General features: G+C 36.4%; 1 protein-coding gene across 5 annotated transcripts in view; it reads right to left on the bottom strand.

Annotated features, from left to right (window-relative positions):
• LRP1B (LDL receptor related protein 1B) overlaps positions 1-19360 on the bottom strand; it is a 1302041-nt gene that overhangs the window by 377161 nt on the left and 905520 nt on the right. For all 5 annotated transcript variants that reach the window (XM_050969143.1, XM_050969139.1, XM_050969140.1 and 2 more), the window contains 3 exons: positions 14191-14331; positions 10350-10475; positions 2862-2993 (listed from right to left, as the gene is read on the bottom strand). In XM_050969143.1, the coding sequence (XP_050825100.1) occupies positions 2862-2993; positions 10350-10475; positions 14191-14331 (399 nt within the window). The remainder of the gene's footprint in view (positions 1-2861; positions 2994-10349; positions 10476-14190; positions 14332-19360) is intronic.

Below are 19360 nucleotides of genomic sequence, written 5' to 3'. Positions count from 1 at the left end.
GCAGTGAGACACTTGCAAACAAGTTTCATTCTGAGAGCAACTACCAGTGCCTCAGTGCCATGTAGTACATTCTATTTAATCTCCTTTATGGGCTACAATAGGTCAAACTGGAAAATAAAAAATGTGGTGGTACTCTCTGCAGCTTTGCCAAGCACAGAGTGTCTAAGTGTTTCAGGACTGCCCTTTGCTCAGACGTACTGGTATACTGGGTCTCTTGCTTGGTCTCTTCTTCTCTTGGGCAGCTTTGAAACTGCTTCTCCTGAATACCTGAAGAGAGGTTACTTACTTTAGAGTAATTGGAGCTCTTTGGGAAACCTTCGTCCAGACAGATCCCTCTATACATATTTATGTTTCAGTCATGGGAGCCTGGAATATTTCATACAGCAGAGTCCATTGGGGTTGTGCATGTACCCTGCACACTCTTGCATCACCAATAGTGAGGATATAAAATGCAGAAAGGCCTTGCAGCCATTCAACTCCTTCACCAATATAGAAATTTGGGTGAGGATTCTATATCAATGTGGAAAGAGAGTGGGTCTGGGGATGTAAGTGGCAAAAGGCATCTTGAAGAACTCCAGTTAGTGTAAATAAGTAACCACTTTTTTGTCCACAAAGATCCCACTGTAGGTGAGTGGATAGTACTTGCCTCTTAAGGGATTAATAGGAATCCCTATTTAAATAATGACTGTAAAACACCCCTATCAAACAAAGCATCTGACCTAGAAGCTGTGACAGTGGAGGACTGGTTGGTGAATGTATGATTCAAGCTCCAAGTAGTTGCTCTACAGATTTCCGGGATAAGGATACATCTTAAACAAGCCACCACTACTATTTGGACACTAGTGGAATGTATCCTAACTCAAGAAGGAACCGGCAATTTATTCAACTAGTAGGAAAGCGTTTGAGATGAAAGGGCTTGCCCTTTAGACTTTACTGTCAAAAGCCATAAAAAGGCTAGAGGAAAGCCATTGTCCTAGAAATATAAAAGGACATAATTGTACAGATATCTGGTGCGTGAAGCTTGGCCTCAGCTGGGGAGGCATGAGGTTTAGGAAAAAATACCAGTAGATATATAAACTGGCTTATATTAATCTATTTTCAATAGGAATTTCAGATGTGGTCTGAGAGTTACTCTCTCCCAATGAAATATTGAATAAGGCAGTGAAGCCATTAACATTTGAATTTCACCCATCCTACAAACTGAGGTAATGACAACTAAAACACTAGTTTTAATAGAAAGGTGATACTGAAAACACAATGACGTGCTCAACGGGAAGGTCCATCAAACATGTAAGTACCATGTTTAAGTCTCAGGTAGGGGAAGACTCATTAATTATCAGAAACACATGAATTAGGCCCTTTAAAACCCAAGAAATAATAGGGCAAGAAAAGAAATTCAATGACCATCAGCAGGTGATGTACCAATATAGCAGCCAGATGTACTCTAATAGTGTTAATGGAAAGCCCCACATGTCTGAATGCTAATAAGCAGTGGTGTGCACAAGAGGGTGGCAAACAGGGCAGAGGCCTGCTAAATATTCATCTAAAATACGTATTTCTGCTCTAGCCCAGGCCACTGACCACCACTTCTGCAGAAATCAGGAGCTCTTCATTGGTATTGATTAGAAGAAGGAGGACTTTGTAAAGGAAATGAATGAAATCTATTTTGCTTCCTCTTCTGTGCTGTCGTATAGAGACCCAGAGGATGAGATGTCACTACATAGTCTTTCCGAGAGTAAAGGGTTCTTTTTCTCTGGTGGTAGACTTAGGTGTCCCAGGCAACTTAGACTTCTTGTGTGCTGCTGTTATAAACAACGTCACAGGTACATGGTATGAAAAAAAGCACTCCAACCCCTTAGGGGGAACTTGATACCTGTGATCTACCCTCTTACATGTGGCTAATAAAGATGCAGGAATCTGCTACAAGTCCCTACAAGGTTAAATAATGGCTTTATTAATAGGCATGGCTAAACAACTTCAGGAAGTTAGGTGTAAAATGTAAAACAATTTGTGAGATCACTCCTGAATTATCTCCAGGGGGATTCTGCCATCCTTTGCAGAAGATCCTGAATGACCCTGAAGTCATCTATAGTAAATATGTTTGATGGACCCCCTCATCAGGTGAGGATGAGGATATGTGTAAAGGAAATAAGTTAATTCTCATATTCCTCCACCAGGTCTTCCTTGCACTCTTATAATACATCCCTCACACTGGCACCAGCAACCTTCCACAGCACTCAGGAGTCTGCTGTACTTTAGTCTTTAGTACAGTATTTAGTAATACAAGTATTCACCTCTAAATTCAGTTTGATACCCTTCTAAGAAATGTTCTTTGATTTCCCCCCCTTCCACACTAAACATGTATTAATTACTTGTGTTTATTAATTATATATAAAGTCACATGTTCATAGAATCATAGAATAGTAGGACTGAAATGAACCTTGAGAGATCACCTAGTCCAGTCTGGTGCACTCAAGGCTTAACCACCCTAACAGTTAGGAAGTGTTTCTTAATGTTCAAACTAAAATGCTCTTGCTGCAATTAAAGCCCATTGCTTCTTGTCCTAGCCTTACAAGTAAAGGAGAACAATTTTTCTCCCTCCTCCTTGTAAAATGTTCAAAAATAAGAGTGGGATACAGTTTCATATTACTTACTTCCACTACCAATTACAGTTTAAAAATGACATTTTAATATTTTTCACTGAGTACTCTGGTCAGTTATATATTTACAGATTGGTTTTCAGGGGGGTCAAGCACTGGTAGCTCCTACTGGCTTGAAATGCAGTTGTAATTACTCAGCAGTTTTGAAAAAATAGTCTTTTAATTTAAATATAAAATACAGCCACACAATATTTTATTTACCTCCATGGAAATCTATACCCACAGCAAATGAAGTTCCAGATATGGGCATTAAAGCATCTGTTTTGTCATTTGGATCCAGAGGAATTCCTCTAATTCCTTCATGAACAGAATACATGAGAAATGACTCAATACCTAAGGGAAAATTAAAGAGTTAATAAGAGCAAAATACAGTAATCATAGGTTAAAATTCAAAATGAACGAATTTTAATGAATTAATATTTTGTAATGCAACACACTGGGGAGCTCTTTAAGGAAATTATTAAAGAAAATCTGGAAATATTAATTGAAGTTGTTGCTTTTTAATCAGTAGAAATATTGGACTGTGCTGTTCCTAATATTTCTAAATAAAATAGTTTAAAAAAACACTTCTCCAACTCAAGATTCACCTTGTACTTTAAAAAAAAAAGATATTTTGCATACAACCCCCCTCCTTCCACCACCATTAACATACAATTAAGGTTAAAAAGTCATGGTTAATTAAAGTGTTATCACTTCATATTAACACTTGAAGGCTATGCTTCCCACCACCAAGCTTCAAGAACCTTCTGGAAAGAGGTACTCTTAAGATACCATATATTTGGAGTCAAAGTTATAAAAAGGGCCTCCTGGCCCCAACTAGTTCATTTTTTTTCTGCTAAACCCAAGAGTCCTACAACGAAAAAGTTCTAAGAAAAGGAGAAGTGCACTTTCAGTGTGAATATACACAGGTAACACTCTTGAAGAACCACAGATATCGTATCTGCATAGTCCCACTTGGGGGGGATTTGCTAGCAGTCTGTACCTGGGAAACACAGCTGAGGAGTTTCAATTAAATAAGGATAATAGAACCACCATCCCAAAGTGAAAAACTGATCTAGACTCCAAGTGGAAAGAGTATTGATGAGTAAATCAAGGGGGGGAGGAGGGATAGCTCAGTGGTTTGTGCATTGGCCTACTAAACCCAGGGTTGTGAGCTCAATCATTGACGTGGCCGCTTAGGGATGTGGGGCAAAAATCAGTACTTAGTCCTGCCTAGTGAAGGCATGGGGCTGGACTCAATGACCCCTTGGGGTCCCTTCCAGTTCTATGAGATCGGTATATCTCCCTATATAAATGTGTGTACAGAATTTAAGTGGGAGTTTTCTATGCAGATTTCTAAAACAGAAACATTGACAGACTTGTTATCAATGCAACCTTACACTTGTATATTGAGCTCTGAGGAACTAACACCTTCCTACAGTATACCAGGCCTTATTCCACTAAGGCACTACATGTAAATAGTATTTCCTGATTCCAATAGGCTACAAAAAAAATTCCTACTTCCTAAATGTCTTAGTCCTATACAAATAAAAATGCCAAGCTCTCTCAACATCCAGGACATAGTGTTTTCAAATCTCATTTTTATTGTGAATCTCATCCAACCTTGCAGAGCACACTCTGTAGCTGGATTTTATTTTCCAATTTCTCTTTGGAACTTGAATTTTAATACAGAGAAGTTACTTACCAGTAACTGTTGTCCTTCAAGAGTGTCACCTCTGCATAATCCCACTTGTCAGCATAGCACACCCCATGCTTCAAGCTGCAGAAATGTTCTATCAAGCAGCGTCCATATTGGGACTAACTGTCCCTCTCCCCCACGGAGGATTCTCATGGTATACCAGGAGAGTTGCCCCAATCATCCTTCAGTTCCTTCCCTAACCTTGGAAATCTTTCACTGAGAGTCCAAAGAAATGGGGGAGATGAGTGGAGAAGTGTAAACATGCAGGGGCAACATTCACCCACAACTACTGTTCTTCTTAGAGTAGTCTTTGCATATTCACACTTATGGGAGATTACCAAGCAACACAATGCTTTAAGGTAGGCTGAGGAATTCAAGGTGAAAAAACACTGGATGAGCTCTGGATGACAAAAAGAGTAGTGGAAATGACCATAATTTCACTCTCCATATTAGACCTCAATTAAAGACTTCTGGTTTTGGTTTTTTGGGTCCTTTTGCATATATGTACATACAGAGCTTCAAGCAACAGCTCTGTAAATTCTATACAAGAAGACAGAAGGCCTACAATATCTTCAAATTAGTTGAATATTTTTGATATATCCAAGTGAATGAATATCTGGGATTTCAGCCTTACTTACTTAAATTATCCCTTCTAACTACTGATCAATCTTATACTTCTATAATCCTACAATTTTACTCTATTTAACATTCAATGATTATATATGACATAACATATTAGTTAATTATAACCATACAATAAATGAACAATAAACTAAACTCATTGGCTACATAAGCAATTGGTATATGGTACCAAACTCTTTATGCATCTAATGCAGGGCATAAAGCCATGGGGAGGCCCAGATTGTTAAACAGAACACTCAACTGTGGAAAAGGGAATTAAGAATGTTTGGGAGGAAAATTTGTACTTTGCAAGGCTAGAAGGTCCTGGACATTGGGCACCACATAAAATAAATAATTCAACTGTGTGAATTATAAGTGTTATTCCTAGATGGACAGGGAGTCCTAGAGAATTAGTGTATGGTAACAGTATGGGTATTATTGAGAACGGAAAATATAGATAACATTATAATAGAGTTAAGTTGGCAACAAGGGATAGTGTAAAGATAAACACTTCGTGTTGTCAAAGAACGTGGCATAAATGATTCTGTGAATGCTTAATACAAGAGAAAGCATTTACCTCAGAGGGAGCATGGGACCAACTAATCACAAAGGAGAAGTGAAAGAGATGGTAAGGTTTGATGATATCATGTGTGCACTAGGATACCATCACTTTTCAGTTGGGACAATGACATGCCAGGGCAACCTGGATAAGTTTTGTCTCACCTTTTGGACTCAGATTGGGACTCATGCTTTATGGCTAAGTGTATGGATTGAGGAGAATGTGATGGACAACACTGAACGGGATTCAGAGATTAATCTCTTTGTACGTATACTGCGCATGTGAATTAACATAACTGATTTAGTAAAGAGAAGCATGGAGCAATTGGTGCCCATTACCCACCTTATAGCTGAGCTACAACAAATTGGGGACAATACTGTACAGGCCGTGGAAACACTCTGGTAGGCCACACCAAAGGAGGTGAACTTGCACTTCCTGGTGCATACTTTAAGTTTAGTCTTAATCAGAGTTCAAATAATAATGCTTAGTGTGGTCACAGGAATGTGTTGCTGGATAATAAAATTGAAAAAGCAAGCTGTCATGGTATAATTCCCCACTCTGAACCTTAGTGTCCAAAAGATGGGGTACCAGCATGAATTCCTCTAAGCTCAATACCAGCTTAGAACCTGTAGCGCTGCCACCAACCAGGAATTCCAGTGCCTGGTACACTCTGGTCCCCACAAAACCTAGCCCGGGGACCCCCAAGACCCAGACTCTCTGGATATCAACACAAGGAAAGTAAACCCTTTCCCCCACCGTTGCCTCTCCCAGGCTTCCCCTCCCTAGGTTACCCTGGAAGATCACTGTGTGATTCAAACTCTTTGAATCACAAAACAGAGAGGACAATTCACCTTCCTCCCTCCTTCTCTTTCCCTCTCCCAGACTCTTCCTGCGAGAAAGTAATTCTGGCACAGAGAGAAATCAGCCTCTCTCTCCGTCTTCCCTCCTTTCTCCCCACCAATTCCCTGGTGAACCCAGACCCAGTCCTCTGGGGTCTCACCAGAATAAAAAAACAATCAAGTTCTTAAACAAGAAAAGTTTTTAATTAAAGAAAGAAAAACAGTAAAAATTATCTTTGTAAATTTAAAATGGAATAGGTACAGGGTCTTTCCGCTGTAGACACTGGGAACACCCTCCCAGCCTAAGTATACAAGTACAAATTAAAATCTTTTCAGCAAAATACCAGTTTGAACTCCTTTCAGTCAAATGCACATTTGAACTCCTTCCAACCAAACACACATTTGCAAATAGAGAAAACAACCATAAGCATAACTCGCTTTATCTACCTAGTACTCACTAGTCTGAACTTATAAGAGCCTGTATTGGAGAGATTGGAGAGAAACCTGGTTGCACATCTGCTCCCTCTGAGCCCCCAGAGTGAACAACAACCAAAACTAACAGCACAGCACAAAAAGCTTCCCTCCCTCAAGATTTGAAAGTATCTTGTCCTCTGATTGGTCCTCTGGTCAGGTGAAAGCCAGGCTTACTGAACTTGTTAACCCTTTACAGTCAAAGAGATATAAAGTACTTCTGTGCTATTAACTTTTCTTATCTGTTTATGACACAAGCACAGAGAGACATATGATGCAAATGGAACAAATGTTAACATAAGAGAAAATGAAAAGGAGTGCAACATAGGACTGGCTTAGCTGACATGAGCAGGCCCAAGTGAAGACAAGACATACCTGAACAAGTAATTGCTGAACAAACCCAAGCAAGTAGTTATTGAAACAACTAACTATTGTGGGTATGTTTATAGTAAACAAAGTAGACAAAACACCTGAACTAATAAAATTGCCTTATGCAATCTGAAAAGTGATTGGTCTTTACATAAAATAAGCATAGATGTTTGTAGTTAGTAAAGATGTCTATAAACTGTGCAGTGTGTGACATGAACTGGAATTCTGGTATCTTGTATCTTAACTTCCTGCATCTAGGTCTGGCCAGCATAGACAAAGAGCTGTTACATGCCATGACCAAGTACAATAAAGTAACCTGAGTGATGAGCTGAAATTTAACAGAGGTTTCTGGATTCCAGAGAACTGGTTTAAGTGTTCTCCCAGAACTGGAAAAGGTGTTCTAGGTAATTCAAATGGAAAAGATCTCAGAGGGAATCCAAAGACTAGGTAAGATCAGGGAGATGGATGTTACTGAAGCCAAGCACAGAGTAACTTGAGACTAACAGATATCCAAAGTCAATGTTGAACTTACAGACTTAGTTGAGCAGACCTGAAGACTTCCCACCATCAGTAACAGTGAGTGAGGTGACCCTCCTTTTCCTATAGGTCATTTAGGTGTTGCAGGTGCCCAATGGGTACTATATAGTCTTTAAAGTGAAGAAACCTGTACCAACTGTTTACCTAACTAGCTATAAAGAAAATACCCCACAAAGGCAGAATCCAAGAAAGAAGCTGATGAGAAAAACACTGAGGACATTGTGTAAGATTCGAACTTGCTGCACCTTCAGCAGTTAAAAAGAAACAGAAATACAATTTGGGCCCCTCTCCCTTTTATACACTTGGAATGCTTCATAGAGAGGAGGGCAGACATAGGATAAGAGCCAAATGGATGCTGCTTTATAGAAAAAATGATATAGCTGGAAATATGCAGTGGACACTTGAAAAAGAACAGATATTACTCATTTAATCCTTTCATTAACCAATTCCTTGGGTCTCCATGCTTTCTGTGACTGTCTCATCACACTGAGAATTACTAGATTTAAGATGTTAACATTGATCATAATTACTTCTATTTCTATTGTAGTGGCATTCACGGGTCCCAGTCAGGATTTGGATCCCATTGTACTAAGTACTATAAAAACTCATAGCAGAAAAACATCTATCAGTTTCATATATGTTCTGAGTTATATATATTCATTCTTATTACACGGGAAAGCAGAAAATAAGTAAAGCTTTGACCACTACCAAAAAAAGCATGGGAGTAATCGTGAAATAGTGAAAAGACACATTCTTACACATTTTAAAAATAAATATGGTGCTTGGAAGGTTGTAAAGGAAAAGACTGCTGTAAAGATATCCTTGTGTAATGCTTAGATGTTAAATTCAATATATGGATAGGAAATTCATATACCATCACATCACTTGACATCTCTATTGTGTTTTGGGTTAGTATAAGCAAATTGTAGGAAACGAATCCATTGAGACATGGAGATTTTGCACACTGACATTTCTTTTTTGGTATGGGAACTCTGTAAAGTACTACTACCCTCCTAAATAGTCTGATGACAATATTTATTTTTCTAGTTCTGTGTTCTCTGAACATCTGGAAACTGAAGTTATTTTGAATCAGATCTTTTCATAGATATGAATTGCTTAAATTAAAGGAAGATTTAGTCTTGCAAAATAACTGTTGAGATGATTTAGGAAATATTTAATTTGGTTACAAATGAAGAAAATACATTTTTTAAATAGTAATCCCTTTGTTCATTCATCCTTATAGCTCAAGTCATAAGTAGAAGAAAGGAAACATATAGTGACAACTATTTCAGGGAAACCATTGCCATGGATTCAAAAGTTACAATTGCCTGTAAAAGCAAATGAAGATTACATTAAAACAAACAAACAAAAACCACCATATTAAAATAATATAATTTAGGTTAAAAGCCAAAAGTTCAAAAGTTAAGAAATGCCAGATTTAAGATTGCTTGTTCAGCCTTAAGTCTGCCTTCTTGTATGTCTCTCTTGTGCACTGAATGAAGCAGGGATCTTCTAGGAAAAAACGTATGTAATTATGTAGTTAAAGACTATTATAATGCATATACACAGTAGCAGCAATGTGAGTCTGTCCTTAAATGCCCATGTTTAGTTATTTTGGTCTGCTGAAAATCTTCCTGAGGAACACAAGCAAGTAAGGGATTTTCAACAGTGTATATCTCAGCAAAATATGAATGGAATTTCCAGTGTCAAAGAAAAGGTAATTCTCTTGTCAGATGTCTTATCCTGTGCTGAATTCCAAAGGTCTATTCCAAACAATGGAAATCTTAAAATTTCTCAAAAAGCGTTGTAAGAATCTTTCATAATGGAAAGTGTTAGGCCATGTAAAAATAGGGGTCATTACCAACTTCCAACAAAATTATATTTTTCCACTGGATGTAGAATTAGAAGCCCTGAGCCTGGAGGCTTCTTGAGGAACCAAAGTTCCATACTAAATGTTATACCTATTGAAAACCATAATGTTTTTCTTGCCTAAAAACAAAGAAGTCCAAACATATTGGGGAAGCTTCCAAAATATTCAATTTAAAAACTTTTCAACACATTGGAAAAGGTCCTTTAACTTCTATAATCCATTCTGGAGGCAAAATCTTTTCTGGAATTTAGGATAAAAGTAACTGCTGTAGCTCCTATCAGCAGCCATTCTTGTAAGTTTACCCTTCAGGTTCCAAGATGTTAAAGTTAGCTTCTTCACATCCTTTTGTAATAGAGACCCCTAGTGAAAAGTTTGTACACCCGCATGGTTTGTAAAAACAGAGATCCAGCAGATGTGAACCAATAAAGTGCTACAGAACGATGGTCCTGCTCATCTGTGTATGTAAAAGAAGGGGACACACACAAGTTTCCTAGCATTATTTTTTTCCTCAAAATAAATCTGAGAAAGTCATGAGGAACCAAAACATGGAAATTAGAATGAGAGGTTCAATTAATCCTTAGCTATAGTGGGACCTCCTCTCTTCTGCCATAAACTAGCCATGCTTTTCTTAGTAAAATTGTTCATTTAGGTTTTTTAAAAAAAAAGCACAAATAAGGACTCTTCTTCTGCCTCAATGTTATCATAACATTTGTTTAGCAAAAATAAGAATTGAAAAGCTAAATACCTTGACATGACATACGATTTTTTCGGAGGTTATAACCCACTGTACACATGCACGTTCTGGTAGTTTCTGATGTTGGTAAGCAAAGCTGGGAACACCCACCATTGTTTAGTTGACAGGAATTGCTACCTGCAGCATGGAAAAATAGCGGGGGGGGGGGAATGGATGGTTACAACTCTGGATCCTACTGAAGTTTAAGCTGTTCAGTTGCTTAGTACTAGTATTTTAATACCAATTTATTAACAGTTCATAGCATATTATTCACCCAATTTATTTTAAATTGCAAACACAGAAATGCTGAAAACCATGAAAACTTCAGCATAACATTATGTCTTATGTTTAGAATATTTTACAAATCTCTTTAAACTAAAATAGTCCTGACCGAGCTTGTCTATTTTAAACTAAGAAAACATGATGAAACTGGAAATATGTCAAGTTAAAGCTTAGCACTCCATAAGCCACTGCTAAAACCTCAGTACCATATCACTATATAAAAGGCATTTTAAAAATAATTTTACTGTTAAAAAAGCACTTATACATTTTCCTGTTCCTGGCACTGTGCACATAATTCCCCAAACACTACATTAAACTTGTACCTTTAAGATTTATCTATTTATTTAGCATATTAATTCTCATTATCTATGTGTAGCAACAGTGACAGGTATTACCTAGATACTCATAGATATGTATTCCACAGAGATATCCCAGAGATTATTCAAGGCTCACTTTACTAATTAAAACTGATTGTTTGAATTTAAATAATTTATGAACTCTCCCAGTTATTAAATATCTAATTATTATAGCACTTTTATTATGCTGGGCCATGTAATGCTATTCACAGCATGTTAGACAATGATACAAAGTGTAAAAGATCTCTCTGAGGATTGTAAAGTACCATAAAAAAGTATACATCAAATATGCTCCAAAAAATTAAAATAACAAAATAGTTAATTTCTTCATCTCAACTCATATTATGGGGTTTGACTGAATATTCAGCCTTCTTTTAACTTGCCACCTTTATTTTGAACACACAAACTATGAGATAGAGTTACATAGTTGAGACGACGGAAATGTTCTGATGATCTGCCTGAGGAGGCTGAGTGATTACATTTCAGCAGGTTGGATAATAATCAACATTTTTTAATTTAAAAATATTTGTATTTAAATCAGAATTTTAAAAAAATATTAAATGTAGGGTTGCTTTTTTAAAAACTATTTAAAATTGAATTTGAAATTGACAACCTAAGTTAAGGCCCAAGCTTATCGTAGTCAAATAAAAGAACTAAAATGAAATAAATAATAAATAATAATAATAATAATTAAGGCTACGATTTTCTCATGGTTATTTTTAGTAAAGGTCACGGACAGGTCACATGCTATAAATAAAAATTCACAGAAGCCTGTGACTTTTGCTGCTGCAGAAGTGGTGGCTGGGAGCTGTGGGTTTCCACATTTCCCAAAGAGAAAATGGGACACCCCAGCTGCTCGCCCGAGGTGTCCCCCTTCCTCCCAACCCCTTGCTTTAGGCTGTTGCCCATCACTGAAATCCTCAGGAGGGCCCCCTAAGGAGTCTGTCACCTTCTGCTGGAACCTTGTAGGGGGCCCCCTGTCACCTGTTGCTGCTGTCACCTGTTGCTGGAACCCTGTCAGGACCTCGCTGGCTGCCAGCTCCAGAGTCTCACAGCCTGAGGGGCTGAAGCAGAGAATGTCACCAAGGTCTCTGGAAGTCATGGATTCCATGACTTCCGTGACCTCCGTGACATAAAAGTAGGCTTAATAATAATAATAAAACCTCAAACAACATTAAGAATTATGTTTGTTGTCAAGTTTTAAAGAAACTCGAACCACCAGTGATAGGTGGAAGTCACTTGGTAAGGATCTGAAACCAACCAGTTTTTGACAGCAGTAGTCTCTTCTGCAGGTACAGAGAGAATATTGTCTTCAATCCAGTTTATTCAACTAGTTCATTTCAATGATTAGTTCACTCAACATTTATAAAACATTTGGAAGTTGAAAAAGAAGAAAAGTTTATTTTTATCTTCCAATCTATGAAATCAAGTATGAGAGGATGAGATCAACCAGTTCTAAAATCTTGAAGAACATAGTGACCCAACACTATTCATTCAATTCACTAACTATAGATAATACTTCCTCTGTTGAATAAATCAGTTAGATTTAGATGTAAAACATGTTTGGATAAACTTATTTTTTCTTTTCTATCCAGTACAGTTAAACTAAATAATTGCTGAAATAAATGTATATAGATAGTGTGTATCCTCCTGGTTGGCAAAAAATACCACCAATGTACTGTAATAACTATATTTAGTTGCAGATTGACATGTTTTAATAGTTACCAACCAATGAAAATCAACCTTTCTTTAAGATCATAAAGACATGCTTAAAAGTTGAATGCAGCGTGTTTGTAGCTGTGCCATTCCCAGAATACTAGAAAGGCAGGTAGGTGAGGTAATATGTTTTATTGGACCAACTTCTGCTGGTCAGAGAGAAGTTTTTGAGGTTAAAAAGAGCTATTCTTCAGGTTTGGGAAAAACATCAACAGAACTTGGTCCAATAAAAAGATATTACCTCATCCACCTTGTCTTGATTAAAATCTAATATTTAAATAAACATTTCTGACTGATTTAAATCATTATTAAAATCAGTGACTTAAATCAATCTAACCTGGGTTTCAGATGCCTCTCAGGGAGAATACTATGGTGTCAGAAAGTCAGATTGCCTGAGTAAATGCTGTAAATGGTCTTCTGTCTACAATTATAGATACAGTGATACATAAGGTGTAGCAGGGACAGATCTGGTTGATATGGTAGACACACACTGTGAGGGTATAAAAATGCTGAATCCCACATGCCCTTAGCTTAAAAAGGACAATTTAGGCAGTGTCCCTAGCTTTTGGCCTCTGTGCACACATTCCTGGGGTAGACCTCATCTGACACCCCTCCTGATAGTGGAGACCCTGCCATCCAATTGTGTAGGCCCTGAAACTTGTGTCATCTCCCCATGCCTCCCCAGTGGCTCTTTCACATTCCCCAGAATCCTACCGAAAGCATTAGCCTCCTGGTTTGCAGTTTACCTCTTCAGGTGTATGTAATAGAGAAAGGAAACAAACACAGACAGACTTTGTTCTGGATTTTGCACACACACACACACACACTCTCTCTCTCTCTCTCACATATACACATGCACAGTTTATTTAATAAACAGTTTATTTTATGGGATAAGATATATATGTCTAAAAACAAGCTCACAGTTTGCAATGTCCTTGCTAGTAGATTTGTTTTCATTATAACAATAGGGAAACATACTTAATTCATTCTCCCACCAAAAAAAAATAAAATTGCCTGATTTTTCTTGTCACTTACTCCCAATTTCAGTGAAGTAAAATGAATTACATTGGCTTAAAACCATTGAGATTAATGAAAAACATCAATGATTTTTCAAATACTATTTCTTGTATTTAATTTTTTAATAATTTATTGAGAGATATATATCATTAACAAGTCAACGAAAATGAAAACATTCACATTTTTCTCTTAGTTCTGACTACCAAATTTAAGCTTCACAATATCATAGTAATTTCCGTTTGCATTAAGCCTCATATTCAAATATTATGAATACATATTAAAGAGAGGTTTCTAAATTATTATCTAATATTTTGAAAGTTATTAACTACATTGTAATTCACTGCGGATAGAAGCTCTACTTTTAGTTAATCAGATAACGAACGGGAACAAATATAAACCTCTATGCATTTTGGGAATAATATGGAAGATGAATACATTATGTACTCTAATGATAGTTTAAAGATATTTAAAATACAATTTACCTTGCTGTGCTGCTTTATCATACACTTTCATATGTACAACCCCTGAAGTCTTGTTTCGCAGGACAATGGGGGTTCTTCCATCTCTTTTGTTGCAGGTACCCAGCTGAGCTAAGTTGTGGTCTGCCCACCAGAGTTTTTTATCTGTAAAAATGTCAAGGTTTTTTTCTGTAATAAAGATAATCATCTTATCAAATATATACATTTGACACAACTAAATCCTTAGTTTCCAAATCCTTCAGTTTTAATTAACTGTGGGTTCCTTAAAGTGTGAGGAAGGCCATCATAACTTAAAAGTATAGAAATCACACTTTCACTCCTTTCCCCCTCTCCCCAAATTATGGTTCCAAGCATTTTTTTTTAAAGTGAACATAATGCTTGAGAAGGATGCCCAAGTAAGAGCCATGAAAAATGAAAATCTTCTACCTACAGAAAAAAGCACAGCAATAGGAGAGCATAAACATTATCAGAATATCCTCAAATCCCTTTTGACTTGACCATATTTAGAGATGAGTAGGCAGACTCCACGCTTTCAATTCTTGGCCTTAGTGTTCAAATTAATAAACTGCACGTCGATATGTGAATGCTATTATATTTTTTATGTAACAGCTATCTTCAAGGAATGATCATAGAATCACAGAAATGTAAGGCTAAAAGGGACAGCAAGAAGTCATCTAGTCCATTCCCCTCACTCTGAAGCACGATTAAGTATATCTAGGTCATCCCTGACCGGTGTTTGGCTAACCTGGGCTTAAAAATCTTCAGGTATGCAGACACCATCAACCAATTTCACACAGATTACAAAAGGAGCAAACTAACAACTTTTGTCACAGACCTATTAACAGATCCATTATTTTATAAGAAAAATCTATAAAACTTCGTTTACAACTTAAATAGAAATACGTTTAGTATTTTACACAAATACACAGCTATAAATTGGCTTATGGAAGTCTATAAAGCTATACTGACGAGACCTGCTACCAGTCACTTTCTTCATCTTTGTGATATTGACCACATACTGTAGTTGATGTTTTTCAACTCCTTGTCATCCTGATCTGTCTTTTAAAGTCTTTGAGCTCATGTTTAGGTCCAAACTTCTGTTTTTCTTAAGTGTAGATATGTAAACTGTTTCTTAGTTGTCCTATGAAACTCTATGCAATGCTAAGTTTTACTCCTTCTTCCTCCTATCTATTTTCTTTACTTTAATATCTCATTTTTGAGTTTAACTTTGACTGTTGCTGAATGAGTTTCTCCTTTATGCTTAAAAAAAAAAGTTCTCAAATTATTAGGTTTGGTAACAGCCAACAAACCTCTTCCAATTAACTATAAAAAGTTCCACCGGATTGCTAAGTAGCTATTTTTTCCTCTCTCTCCTGTAAAACTCTGACTTGATGAGTTTATTTTTCTATACCAGTATTTCCCCTCACTTTTTGATAGCAGTTAATAGATTTAGGGGAGTTGCTCCCCTTACACCACCTTGCTATAGTAATTTTATAATTGTTTTGAAATAATAGTAATTTTAGGCGCAACTAGGAGATAAGTGATCAACTCTTTATGGCATTTACAAGAAACAAAGTTTTTAGGATAACTTAATGAAGATACTCAGGGGTTATCAGCAGCCAGCACCATTATTTCTCTTATGACGTTTCCAGCTGCCTTCCCAAATGTCTTATTTTTGGAGGCAATGTCTATTAAATATGCAGAAATCCTCTCATTTGATTACATTCTCTGCAGCATGTTCCCATCTCAATACCATACATTTGTTTAATTTTAAAAGGAGGATAAAGATGTTTAACATTGTTCTCTTTAATTGTATTTATTGAGGTTTAGGGACCATAGCTTCATATTTTCATTTCTGAGTTTTGGTGACTATTGCCTATATCAACTTTACATCTTTTCATTAATGTACTTATCTCCTCTAAAAGTTAGAGATTACTTTTTTATAGAACAGAGAGTATGCCTCTGTGTTTTATAGATGTAGTGAGTAGTTTTGTTTTGTTTTGTTTTCCAATATTTTCTTCTTGATTTTGCTTTATTGTGGGACAGTGAGGAAAAAAATGTCTCAACTGTAGACATTGACCTACTGGAACATTTGTGTTGTTTGTAAGTTAAGAATATAATAGCCACACTGGGTCAAACCAATGGTCCAGCTAACCCAGCATTCTGTCTTCTGAGAGTGGCTGGTGCCAGAATGAACAGAACAGGGCAATTATCAAGTGATGTCCATTCCTTTCTGGCAGCAAGAGGTTTAAGCAGACCCAGAGCATGGTGTCGTGTCCTTGATCATCTTGGCTAATAGCTATTGATGAACCAATCCACCATGAACTTTTCTAATTCTTGTTTTGAACCTAGTAATACTTTTGACCTTCACAGCATCCCCTGGCAACGAGTTCCACAGGTTGACTGTGTTTGTGTGAAGAAGTACTTAATTTGGTTTGTTTTAAACCTGCTGCCTATTCATTTCATTGGATGACCCCTGGTTCTTGTGTTATGAGAAGAGGTAAATAATATTTCCTTATTTACTTTCTCCATACCATTCATGATTTTATAGACCTCTCTCATATCCCACCTTAGTTGTCCCTTTTCTAAAATGAACAGTCCTAGTCTTTTTAATCTCGCCTTGTATGTAAGTTATTCCATACCCCTAATCATTTTTGTTACCCTTCCCTGTACTTTTTCTATTTTAATATATCTTTTTTGAGATGGAGCAACAAAAACTGCACACACTATTCAAGATGCGTGCATGCCATGGCTTTATATAGTTGCATTATGGTATTTTCTGACTTCTTATCTATCCCTTTCCTAATGGTTCCTAACATTCTCTTTGCTTTTTGACTGATGATGTACATTGAGTAGATATTTTCAGAGAACTATCCATGATGATTCCAAGATCTCTTCTTGAGTAGGAACAGCTAATTTATAAACCACCATTTTGTATGTATAGTTGGGATTATGTTTTACAATGTGCATTACTTTTTTCTTGCCAACACTGAATTCCATCTGTCATTTTATTGCCCAGTCACCCAGTTTTGTGAGATCTTATTGTAACGCTTCATGGTCAGCCTTCGACACAACTGTCTTGAATAATTTTGTATCATCTGCAAACTTTGCTATCTTACTGCCCCCACCAGCCGCACTTTTTCCAGATCATTTATGAATATGTTGAATAATACTGATTCCACCAAAGATCCTTGGGAGATCAATCTCCTCTGTGAAAATTGACCATTTATTACTATTCTTTTTCTCCTGTCTTTTAACCAACTACTGATCCATGAGAGGCCCTTCCCTTTTATCTCATAACTGTGTATTTTACTTCTGTTTTGAAGGGTATGCTTGTGCTCATTTTGAATAAAATGTGGTTTACAGGGTGCTTATGAATAGAGAAGCATGCTGTGGCTCACCAGCATAGGAACATTCTGGAGAAGGCCACAGGGAGGTGTGTGAGCTCAGCATGTGGAATGGAGAACTATGAGCATGTGATAAACAAACTCATATATGGAAAGGTTAACGCTGATTGGTTAGAGGTTCATGTTATGTAACTTGTTATGTAAGTGCCATGTGCTATAAAATAGCAAGGGGAGGGGCTCCTTGCTGGAGAGACTCTGCCTGATTTTTCTGTACTGGGGCTTTCCTTGTGCACATATTGAATAAAGCCTTGTTGAACTGAATTGAATCTCATCGCATTGAATCGCATCACATCGAATCCAAGTCCCTTGATTCTACCCAGCATCAGACTTGCTGGGAACCACAAAATCCCAACAGTTTGTAGAAAATTAACTTACTTCTGGCCTTTTTAAAAGATATATATTTTATGTGATTGATTTTTCTGATGTATTTCTTAAGTATTTCAACTTCATTGAATACTGTTTCCATGTCCACTTTTCTACCACATGATACTTTGTTAATTAAGCTACCCCTAATCATTGCTTTGAAGGACTCCCACAGCATTTTTTTTTAAATCTGGTCAGAATCTTCCTTAAAATGCTGTTTAATTTCCTTCAAGATACCTTCTGCTCTTTTCTAGTCATATATAAATGGGATGTTTAATCTCAGTCTTTTCATTTTAGGTGCATCTTCACAGTTTCTAATAAAAAGCCAAATGAGTGCAATATCTAACCAGAAGATACAGCCTGCTGTGTTGACATTGCTGTATTAAGCAAAAATATACAGATTAGAATCTCAAATTCTCCTATATATTCTACAGATTATTGAAAAGAAGTAGTTTCTCTCCTTTGGATTAAGACACCTGCAAGAATCACACCAATCATATTTATTTTTTAGAGATATTAATTCTATGCCTGATTTTCTATCTTTTATAATACTGCTGTTTGACGTAATCTCAAATCAAGAACACAATTATAATCACCTTCAATAATATTAATAATTTCTTCTCTAAAATCTTCTTATTTTTCTTCAGAAAAAAAGACATTTTACCTTGATTATGGGCATAAATATGTCCTAATATAGAATTCTATCACCAAGTTTCCTTTAACTAGTAGACATCTGACTTCACTTTTTATATATATATACCCTTTAATTGGAAAGGTATATGTTTGGCAATAATTATTGCTACTCCTCTTGTATATGATGCTCTTGGAGAAATTTAGGAAGTGTGGAATCAGTCACCTTTAAAATATTTATGTTCTTCCTTAAGCTGTGTTTCTTGTAGAAAATATATATATGGGGCCTCAGTTTGTAAAGCTATTTTTTCTTTTTAAATTCATGTCAAGACCATTAGTATTTATGGTATAGAATATAATTGTATTACCTATAATAAAAGAGATGCAAACTGTTGGCTGGTAGATAAAATTGTATGAAGAAACAGTAAAACGGAACATCATATAAAGCTCTGATTCTAATTATTGGATTTTTTACTTCTGTCTGATTTAATAAAGAGTAAATTTTAATTTAAAGTATATTTGTGCCATTAATAAGTCTCACCACTTACTTAAACCAAAAATATTTGGCACAACATATCTGCTTTCATATAAATTTCAAGTTAAACTCAAGTTAAAATCTGGAACATTATTATTAATTTCCGCAATCCCTTCCCCAATCTAGCAGAAAATGGCTAGAAGTGGAAGCTAGACAAATTCAGACTGGAAATAAAATATTTGTTTTTAACAGTGACGGTAATTAACCATTGGAACAATTTACCAAGGGTTGTGATGGA

This window comes from Gopherus flavomarginatus, chromosome 10 (genome assembly GCF_025201925.1).
Source record: "Gopherus flavomarginatus isolate rGopFla2 chromosome 10, rGopFla2.mat.asm, whole genome shotgun sequence".
NCBI lineage: Eukaryota > Metazoa > Chordata > Testudines > Testudinidae > Gopherus > Gopherus flavomarginatus.
This window is presented reverse-complemented; position numbering and strand designations above follow the sequence as displayed.